We start from the raw sequence: 11,036 nt of genomic DNA, 5'->3' as shown, positions 1-11,036 counted from the left end.
ATGCCAAGAGTGGTGGCTCTGCCTCCTGTCTTCTGGCTGCCCCTGCTGAGCCGTCTGTGCCCGGCTGACCAACACCAAGAGGCAGAGGATGATGTCTGCATCCAGGGGCTGCCTTCGGTAGCACCTGAGTCTGCCCAGGGTTCCAGCAGTTTTCATTTTAATGGCTCTGTAATTTTACCTTCCGTGGCCAAGATTCACGTGAATCTTTGGGGATTGGGCAGGGGGATGATTTGATGGGCGGCTGTAAGGGAAGCCCCTTGCCATCCTGACACTGGTTTATTCTGTTTGGAGAGGATGTGGGCAACTCTGCACCTCTTCTCCTTTCCTGGACTTCTTGTTCCTTCAGGCAAAGTCTTCTTGCCCTGATGTGACTGAAGTCTAGGATGAACACAGTTTATCGGACACGCTGACCCACTGAGGACTCACATGATGGGTTTTCAAATGGGCTCCAAAGCCAGCTGCTTTGGTTCGTACCATTTATTAGCTGGGTGATCCCAGTCACATGGCTTCACCTCTTTGGGCCTTGTTACTCATCTGTAAAGTGGAGATAATAGTACCTACATCATAATATTGCTATAGAGATTCTCTGAGTTAATATAAATGAAATGGTTAAAAAAAGTGCTAGGTAGATGCTAAGCACCTAGGTCGAAAAACAACAACTGTTATTTTAACTTCAGGTTCATTCTCCTGTTTTTTAGATTTTGCTTGATTGGAAAGTTCTAATCGACATGGACTCCTCATGGACTTCAAAGGGTTGAAAGATGAAAACAGAGGGAAGCCACTCAAACAGTGCTGGTCATCACATCTACCCAGGTTTGGGGCTACTTTTGAGGACCAGTGGCTTGGCTAGACCAACTTTCCTTCTTGCTTTCCTGTGTCCTTCCTTAAATATTTTTTGAACAGAACAGACTTGTTTCCTGTTCTCACTGAGCTCCAGTTCTTATAGAGAAGGAATAAAAGGAGAGAAAATAATTGGGAGAATGGGAGAGAAAAGAGATTCATAGGGTGGGCAGTGGTGTTGGGCATACAAGTTTTGGAGTCTGACAAAGACCGTCTTTGTCATCTCTAGTGTGACCTTAATTGCTTAGCTATTTAGAACCCAAGATCTTTACAAGGGGGTTACTCTCTACCTATCTTATGGGGTGGGGGTGAGGATTAAAGGAGAGAACTTATATGGTAGCTACTCAATAAATATTAATTTCTTACCTCCCGCCTGTCCTTACCCTAACAAGATAAAGCCAAGGTCATAAGTTGCCTGCCCATGACATAGACCTTGGAAGAATTCAGAAGCCTTCAAAAGATTATTTTAAAAGAGTTTATCTAGCAACATCATTCCGTAATGATTTCCCTTAACAGATTTTTTTTTTTTTGTCTTTTAAAGCAGGGGGCTCGTCTGAAACAGGTACAGGTGAAATCTGCCAATGGTAGCTGGATCCAAAGATGGCAGTTCCCTCACTTGGAAACTGACTTCTTCTGACTGCTGGTGTTGTGAAATGATGTTGGCAATTGACACATTTTGTCACTTTCCATCTGCTCCTTCCTCTCCCCACCTTCGTTGGTATTTTTGGAAGAATGGTTAAGTACATCAACCTTCAAAAAAAAAAGTAATTATTAAATCTTTCTTGTCATCAAGATGTAGTGGGGTTGTGTGTCATGCATAACTCTTGGCAGTGTCTAAATCTGGATTTTAGAAACAAGATGAATTTTTTCCTTGGTCCTTTTTTTCCTTTTAAAAAAGTTCAGCTTCTGCAGGAGCCTGATGGTTACCTTTCAGAGCTTGTCTTGATTTGATCGGTAGCAAAATGACTTTCCCATTTTGAACAGCTCTGCCGAGGTCCACCAAACCACACAGAGCTGGGTGGTGACTACAATGAACTTTGCCACTTACAAAAAATAGTTTTTTGGTTTATTAACCTTTTATGTCTGGAGCCTGAAATATGGAGCTTCAGCAATATGCTCACGCGAGCCTACTGGCTGGTTGGGCTGCTGGATGAATGAAATGGTGCTTAAGGGGGTTACTATGGAGAAGTAACTACCGCCATTATTGAATAAGCTCACCCTGTGCGAGCAACTGGAGAAGTACTTTAGGTGCCTTATTTCCACTGAGACCAAAACCGCAGCTAGTATTTATCGAGTGCTTACTGTGCATCAAGTTGTGCTCAGTGATTTTATAGCGTCTCATTTGACCTTCATATCTTCCTAGGAAGTGTAATTACCTAGTGAGGATGCAAGTGAGAGTAACTTGACTCAGCTCTCTTCAATTTCCAAGCTAGTTTTATTGGATGATGAAACTGAAAAAAAAAAAAAAAAAGTCTTTGGGATAAATCTGGATAGCTTTAGGCCTGGCTGTATCCAGGTGCTCAAATGATATGATCAGACCTCTCTCTCCTCATACTGCTTTGCCTGCCTTTATATTGACTTTGTTCTCAGAAGAAACTCTCTATGAGAGTGGTTCTGGCTTATATCCTCCCAGCGTAGAGGCCCAAGTAGAAAGAAAGTGCTTTTGCTTAGTGGCTCCAGCAGTCACTCTGAGTGTACTACATTTGGTTGCATGCTCCAAAGGTAGTCTTCAAACCTGAACCAGGGAGGTAGACTAGATTGAGTGGCCAGAGCTGGGTCATGTGCTTATACCGGGTCCTTTGAGGAGGAGTAAGGTCCACCCCATCCATAGCATATGAAGTGAGACTGGGAAGGGATGGTACACCCAAAGAAAACTGGGGCCCTTTAATCCAAAGAAGACAAAATATCAGGCATCCACCACAGTTCTATTATTGGGCCCATTTCATAGACGAAGAGACTGAGGGTCAGAGAATTTGTGTAATTTAAGATCTCTCCACTGGGAAGTGCCGGAACTGGAATTTGAACCCTCAGTCCGTCTTCCTTCCATTATTTGGCCTATTTTGGGCCTGACCAAATATATTACAGTTCCTGACTCAGGAGCACCTCTTGCGTCTTTCCGCGGGCTTGGCTTCCTACAGGTTAGTGGTGAGCAATTAGAGCCAATTGTCAAACAAGAAGTAATCCAGTTACACAGGTGGAAGATTAGAAAAAAGCTCTGCTGTGTGCTGTGAATCTGATTCCTGTACATGACGAATCTGCCCCCAAAGAACCTTGGCAGAGCGGACAGGCACAGAGCGAGTTCCTTGGGAAGCAGGGAAGGTGCATGAACTTGCCACCCTAATATGTCACTAGGGATCCTTCTGCTGGGCTCTGTTCTCGGGTGCATAGGAAACATGAGGCAGGTGGGCTGATTCTGCTGTCCTCACGGTTGGGGTTGGCAACTCCCTGCAGTTGAACCAGGACCACTTGCTCTGGACACTGAGCGATCACCGGGAAGGAGATCTGTGGGCTCCCCGACCACCCTTCCACAACCTGCAGTGTTGTATCTGCAAGTGTTGGATGGGAACTTCTGGTTGCACAGGAGAGAATTCAGATGGGATATACACAGCGGTAGCATTAAATTCCAGAGAGCTCATGGTGAGAAGTGTATTCCGTCCCCTGTTCTCTATCAGTCCTTCTGGTCAGCATCTCCCCAAGACTTTGTCCTTGATGGAAGCACATCCCAGCACAAATCACCACTCTCTCATTTTCTTTCTGACACTAGCAGGATGGGCCTCACGCTCAGCGCCTTTGGCAGGCAGTAGCATCCAGCTGGAATTCCATGACACTGCTTTTGTTTTTATTGTATTTATCTTTATGGTTTCCTTCCATTATGGCAGGTGGCACTGGTTTTCTACTTACATTTTGTGCACAAAATACATTGCTTTTAGTAAAATAAGGTGAGTGGGTTGAAAGAAAACCTTTTTAATTAGATGTGTCATATGCGTCAGTCAGGGTTCAACCAAATAAACAGAGGCAGGAGGAGATATGTATGGCGATTTATTGCAAGGGGCTCACATAGGTGTGGGTCTGGCTAGGTGAGCTTGAAATCCATAGGTGGGTGGTCAGGGAGGGCAGGCTGGGCTGAACCTGCTTCCACAGGGGGAATTCCTTCTGCTTCTGGGAAACCTCAGCTCTCAAGGTGTCTGAACTGATTGAATCGATCCATCCAGATCATCTGGGATCATCTCCCTTACTTAAAGTCAACTGATTACGGACTTTAATCCTATCTACAGATGCTTTCACCTAGACTAGTGTTTGATTGAGTAACTGGGGCTGTTGCTTTGCCAGGTTAACACACAGGAGTTCCCACTAGATAGCGGCACAGGTGACACAGCTTAGCGGAGGTTGTGAAGGAGGTAAGTCAGTGATGGGCAGTTACTACCTGAACTAAGCAGGTGGGGCAAATGGCTAGGATATTTAAGTCCTGATGAGGGAGCTGGGCGTTCAAGCCGGAAGTGAGGCTTTCTGGGCTTGGAGATGGTATTTTAGCCGTGCGGGTGCTGGCAGGAGCCTCGGGAAATGGCGCAGGGAGAGCAGAGCACAGCAGCCTGCCTTTGGATCACCTTCTCTTAGGCACATTTTCTATGGGACCAGCTCCTGTCTGCCTCTCTTTTCCTAATTTCGTCTGTTCAGCTTAAGAGAGGTAAGTTTGGTCTTTTATTTTTTTTAACATCTTTTCTGGAGTATAATTGCTTTACAATGGTGTGTTTCTGCTTTATAACAAAGTGAATCAGCCATATGCATACATGTCCTCCCTCTTCCGTCTCCCTCCCACCCTCCCTATCCCACCCCTCTAGGTGGTCACACAGCACCCAGCTGATCCCCTTGAGCTATGCGGCTGCTTCCCACTAGCTCTCTATTTGACACTTGGTAGTGTATATATGTCCATGCCACTCTCTCACGTGGGTTTCTTCTCAGAAAAAGTCTGCAGGCCCGGTGTGGGGCTGCTGAGGGCCCCCTGAGAGGCAGCGTCGGCTGGAGAGCTGCGCCGGAGCCTCCGCCTCTCTCCGGGGACCAGGCTGCGTCCCCAGGCCGGGCAGCGCACAGGGAGCCACCAGACAGCGGCTCCCAGGCACCGAGGTCAGAGTCGGGGACAGCGCTCCGAGGTAGTCGGTCCTCTCTGGGCAGCTGTAGGCGTCCGATGGCCGGCCAGGCAGAGTCCACGTGACTCCGGGGGCCACAAGTAGGAGCGCGGCAGCCGCCAGGCCGCCGTCCCGCTCCTGAGGGTGGGGGATGAGCATCGTGTGCTCGGGCAGGAGCCGCGCGGCCCCTGTCGGGGAGATGCAGAGCGCCCTGCAGAGAAAGCCAGCCCTGCAGAGAAAGCCAGCCCTGCAGAGAAAGCCAGCCGGAGCTCTTCCCCGGAGCCTCCACTGCCTGCGCTCGCGGGTCCTCGTGCCCACCTACGCGTATAGCCTGCACCACGAGCTCCAGCTGGGGGTGGTGATGCGCAAGCGCTTCTGCGCCGGCCAGGAGGCCGCGGTCGTGGACTGTGTGGCCGGCTACGCTCTGTGCTTGGACGAGACCGCCAGGGACATGCAGGAAGAGTGCAAGAAGAAGGGGCTGCTTGCGACTCAGGCCAAGAGCTCCACGGCCTCCTGCCCTGTCAGAGTGTTGGTGCCCAAAGAGAAGATTCCTGACCCTCAAAGCCTGAAGCTCTGGCTCAAAGTCAATGGCTAACTCAGGCAGGCGGGTGAAATATCTTTCATGATTTTTTTCCATCCTCCTATACCATCAGCTACGTTTCGAAGATAATGAACTTGAAGAAGGAGGTATTATCTTGACCGGGACGCCAAAGGGAGTGGGACCTGTTAAAGAGAACAATGAGATCCAGGCTGGTATACAGGGGGTCGTCAGTATGAGATTTCAGGTGGAAAGGCCAGACTATTGAGTCTATACAAAGCACCCTAACTTCTTAACAGAAGTTTCAGGGGAAAAGGGAACAAGACAAAAGCAAGAAAAGGTTATTTAATTAAATGTGATAATCCTTTAATACGAAACCACTCTTTAAAAATGACTGGACTGCCATGCCTCAACTCAAGGAAAAACCTGATCTAGAAGAGCTGGGCCGGAAATGGAGATGAGAAACAGTGTCTTCTAGGAATCAACGAACCAAATGTTCAGAAGACTTACTTTCCTTTCCTAGAGCTGGACTGGATAAGACTTTTCACTGAGTCATTCTGGGACCAGGTGTTCAAGACTTAAAATCTGCAAAGAAAGCAGAAAAGCACGTTTCATCAGTGTTTCCCAAAGTTCCTTGATCATTAAAATCACCTGGAAGTATTTGTAAAATTAAAATTTCCAAATTACTGGCCCATCCCAGGCCCCATGTATTAGTTAATGGAATTAATCTCTAGCACTCCAAGTGATTCTTATCATGGAAATGTGGGAAAACACTACACCGTCAGTTAATTAAAAGTTTTATTTAATAAGTGAGCAATTAATGAGGACCTCACTCATTTGCTTAGGGGGTGTATTCTGGCCCATAGATTCTGGTTTCAGGATAATTTTGAAACTATTGTTTCCCAAATAAATACTGTCTTTTGTTTGCTCTGTACCCCCCCCCAACAAAAAAGAAAAAAGTGCAAAAGGGTAGGACTCCAATCATATAACCAGGTGGTGACTGTGATTCTCATGAAGCCTCCCCTCATCACCAGGGACACCCCTTTACTAAACTCTTCACTGTCAGATGGACTTCATCTTTGAAGCCCCGAGGTGGTCCCATCCAGTGATAATGGTCATTGAATTGGAAATGTAATTACATGATTATTAATCATTTTTTTCCCTCCAGATTGAAGAAAAACTGAAAAAGTCCATGGGGAACTTCTTGTTGTGACAATTGGAAAAGGCTGTGGAACTTGCACTTAGATGAGAAGATTGATTCCAGGTGAGTTTCCTGGGGATGTGAGGGGAGGGGAGGGCAGTTGGTTTCATTTTTTAAAGACTGGAATTTTCTGTTTCCTTTGGAGGCCTTAATTAACTTTCTGGACCATGAGCCATGCCTTCATAGAACACAGAACTGATCAGATTTCCAGTGCTTGACCCACGGAGCAGTGATGGTAAGTGAACGTCTTTGCTAACATTCTGAGATTGATATTGTGACAAGTGAAGTGTGGCCTGGAAATCTTTTCCATCACTGAGAATGTACAGTGTTTGTCACGGTGATTGCCCTGGTCTAGCCCTCCTCCCAGAGCTTCAGAAGCAGGAGTTCCCCCTCTGGTGACCAGAGGAAGGACTGGATCACTTGGATCACTTTCTAACATTAGCCACAAAGAGATGGGTGGGTTTGGGTGCCTGTTTCATGTTCACCGGTATCTGAAAGGCAAATCATATTCTGGGGATCCCTAGGGGGAAATCGTCTTACTTAAGTCTGTTGAGATGAGAGGAAAAAGCATGTTGCAGCTTTCTTTTCCGTGGCCTAAAATCTTCAAGTTTGCAGATGACATCCAGCCAGGTAAATAGGTCTCATTTCAAGGGCCAACCTCACCTGAGTGGTAGGGGCTGCCTGAGGCCAGGGAGGATGCCAGGCCTTCCCTAGGCCCAAAGGGGAAAGTCCTGAGACTGTTGCTGATGTCTGTCATGGGTGGTGGGCATGGGGGTAAGAGTGGCCTGGGGACGAAGCCACAGAATGTAAAGATTAATGTTTAGATTAAGGTAGAATTTCTGTGCTTTTTTCCCCTCACTTAGATTGTAAACTACTTGAGGGCAGGGTTTGGGAGTCGTTCATTTATAGTGCAGGTGACTGCTTCTTTTGGACAGCCTCTTCTCTTGCCCTATGCATGCTTTAAACACGGAGCAACTCTCTCATGCCCACCTCCCTCCAGAAGCCCCTCTCTGACCCTGCCAAGGCTCTCCAAAGGCATCGGGGAGGGGATTTCACTGAACGTCTCGTCCAAGGACAAGGAGTCCCATTGCTCACTCTCCGTCTGCATCTCCTCCGGATTATTTTGGGACTTGGGCTTGGCTGCAGGGAGTGCTAGCTTGACTCACAGGGCTTAATCCCATGGGAGTTTATTTTTCTCTTATAACAAGGATTCTGGAGGTGGGCTTCCCACGGGCAGCAGCTCCACCTTGGTGGAGGTTTTCCTGGCTTCCTCTGTCTTCGTGCTCTGCCATCTCTAGCACATGGCTTTCATGCTCAGGCTTATCATGTCATGGTAGCGAGAGGACTGCTTCCCCTGCGGGCCTCAGGTCCATATTCTGGAGGAAGGAGGGGAAGAGAGGAGAGCATGTCACGTTGCCAGTTAGCTGGTCCCTTTTTATCAACATCCAGCAGGTTTCTGCTTCCATACTTCCATCTCTCCAGGCAGAATTGGGTCACATGGCCGCTTCCAGCTGCACGGGAGTCTAGGGTGTTTCTGGGTTTCAGCAGGAAGGGCAGAGCACACACTGGCAGGCAACCAGCCAGGATAGGCACAGCTCCCAGCCACCTCCTCATCTTGCCTCTGTGGCCTGAAGACATTCCCCACGCCTCCAGCCATTGTTGATTCCAGACTCCCCTTCCCACCCCAAATATCCCCCCACTCTGGGGGGTCATGGAGGTGCCCTGCTCGGATCTCCTTGCTGGGGCACAGCTGCTGCACAGCCTCAGCTGCCTGCCTTTCGATTCCCCGCCATGTTCATGGTGAGACCACATTTCCCCTGTGTCCACCCGGCCCCTGACTGAGTGCAGCAGGGTCACTAGAGTTGGCCATTCCTCCTCAGCGTGGGACTCTTCTAACAGACAGCCTTTTCTCAGAGCCTTTCCATCAGCCTGGCCAAGGCTTTCCGGGAGCTGCCCTGAAGTCTAATTTTCCCTCCCCCCCACACCGCCTCCTCTCCTGGAGGTTAGGCCCGCATCATGGTCTGAAGGCTCTTCTCTCCCCTCCTGCTTCCTCCCCTTTTATCCTTTACAGGCATTTCCCCTAAATAAACCTCTGCTCATCTAACGCTGTCTTGTTGTCTGCTTCTCGGAAGGCTGACACTGACTTGCCTCCCTTCCCACGTCTTCAGAGCCTTTCCCTTATGTGGAGAAATTTCACTCGCTGGGATCTCCAGTTTGCAGTGAGAGCCACATAGTTTTCCTTGTAACCTCTTCATTACCCCTTGACTTCTAAAGAAGGTAGTGCCCGAGGTGGATTTTTCGTTTGAATTCTTTTAGGAATATTTCCCTTGCCACAAAATGAATCAGTCACGCTTATTGAGAGTTTGTTATGCACCAGGTCTTGTTTTAAGTGCTGGGGGAGACTAAGATTTATCAGTCTGGGTCCCTGCCCTGCTGGCGTTCACAGGCTAGTGGATTTAGGGAAGAGCCTTGCTTTTTCATTGGAAGGGGGTGTGCCCTGTCCACCTGCAGTCTCTCTAAACCCTGGGGTCCTATCCAGCATTTCTACCTCGAGCCTCTCTGCCACTTTCCTGGCAAATTACAGAAGAAGCAAAGCAGCTGTTGCCCCTGCAACCAGCACATCAAAAGTCCAGGTAACACGGGCTTGGTGTAACCATGGCAACCTTAATGGGGCACAATGACCCAGCATAAATCCAGCCCCAAGCTCACTGTAAAATGTGAGGGAGCTCTGTCTCTGCTCCAGAGCGTTTGGAGGAAAGGTGCCTTGCTCTCCGTGCATGCCCAGTAGGTTTCCCTAATACAACAGGAGCATCAGGTGATGCTACCCTCAGAGTGTAGAAGAGCAGGAAGCCCTGTTGTTAGTGCAGGATGGTTTTCCGTGGCCTGTGAACTGGGTTGATAGATTCATCTGGCCATTTATTTACACGCTCTGGATCTGCCTTGGGCTTGCTAAATAAAGCCAGATGGGCGCTCTAGCCGTGGAAGGAACATGGGACGTCTTATATGCAAATATGCATGTACAAGTGCGCACAGTGCCATGCATGTGGATGAGTCAGAACTGCCCTGTGAGTAATTCCTTACATCTGTCTGTTGTCTCTTTTCACCTTGCATGGCTGGGAACGGCTCCATCGCTATGCCTACTGACGCCAGTGATACATTTTCTGCTCCCTTTGCTGAAACCTGCCTTCTTCATAGCCTCCAGGTTTTGCCCCAGGTGTCATGTGCTCAGAGTGGCCCTCCCTGGCTATTGTAGCAAGCCCCCAGCCCCCAGTGACCCTCTCTTCCATCACTCTGTCTCCCCCATAGTCCTTAACCTTTTCTGCATCTAACCTTTCTCATTTGTGTGCTTTTTTTAATAGATCTTCATTGGAGTATAATTGCTTCACAAGACTGTGTTAGTTTCTGTTGTACAACAAAGTGCATCAGCCATATGCATACATATGTCCCCATATCCCCTCCCTCTCGAGCCTCCCTCCCACCCTCCCTATCTCACACATCTAGGTCATTGCAAAGCCCCGAGCCGATCTCCCTGTGCTATGCTGCTGCTTCCCACTAGCTAACTATTTTATATTCGGTAGTGTATATATGTCGTTGCTATTATCACTTTGCCCTAGTTTCCCCCTCCCTCGCCTTGTCCTCAAGTCCATTCTCTATGTCTTTATTCTTGCCCTGCCACTAGGTCCATCAGTACCTTTTTTTTTTTAAATTCAATATATATGTGTTAGCATACAGTATTTGTTTTTCTCTGTGAAAAAGGAACCCTCCTGCACTGTTGGTGGGAATGTAAATTGATACAACCACTATGGAGAACAGTATGGAGGTTCCTTAAAAAACTACAAATAGAGCTGGTTTGTTTTTGTTCTCTATCCGCACTTGCATGTCACTTGCGTATCTATCGTGTTTTATCTCCTGAGCATCTAGCAAAGGGCCTGGCACAAAGTAGGTGCTCAATAAATACCCATTGAATGACCAATTGAATACTTCTTCCAGGCCCTTGGTGTCCAATAGTGGCAGCAGTATTTGGAATCCATAACCAGGGCAGTACAGGGAAGACCCCAATCTTGAAGGACTTTTCCCTCCTTTTTCTGGAAGCTCCCCCTCTTGCCCCTCCAGGCGCCATGACCTTTAGATGTAGTTTGGCTGTAGACAGGCTGTCAGTTCTCACCTGTTGGAGAGAGAGCAGGGGAATCAGTGATTGAGGGGAAGTGGGGGGAGGGCAATGGAAAGGGGGTGGCTCCACTCTCCATCTTTTGGTGTTTATGCATATTTCTGAATCTTTATCCTATTATTAAAAAGGGCTCTGGGCTAAGTACAGCAAGCTGGGAGGTCGCAA

General features: G+C 48.1%; 1 protein-coding gene across 1 annotated transcript; it reads left to right on the top strand.

Moving 5' to 3' along the window:
• Positions 1–5,115: 5,115 nt before the first annotated feature.
• Positions 5,116–6,938, top strand: LOC132439292 (oxaloacetate tautomerase FAHD1, mitochondrial-like). Its single transcript, XM_060033564.1, has 3 exons — positions 5,116–5,651; positions 6,671–6,766; positions 6,849–6,938. Exon 1 carries the CDS (start codon positions 5,116–5,118, stop codon positions 5,557–5,559), a length of 444 nt encoding a protein of 147 aa, XP_059889547.1. The 3' UTR covers positions 5,560–5,651; positions 6,671–6,766; positions 6,849–6,938.
• The last annotated feature ends 4,098 nt before the right edge of the window (positions 6,939–11,036 follow it).

This window comes from Delphinus delphis, chromosome 16 (assembly GCF_949987515.2).
Source record: "Delphinus delphis chromosome 16, mDelDel1.2, whole genome shotgun sequence".
NCBI classification, from domain to species: Eukaryota; Metazoa; Chordata; class Mammalia; order Artiodactyla; family Delphinidae; genus Delphinus; species Delphinus delphis.
Note: the sequence above shows the minus strand (reverse complement) of the source record. Positions and strands in the feature narration are given on the sequence as shown.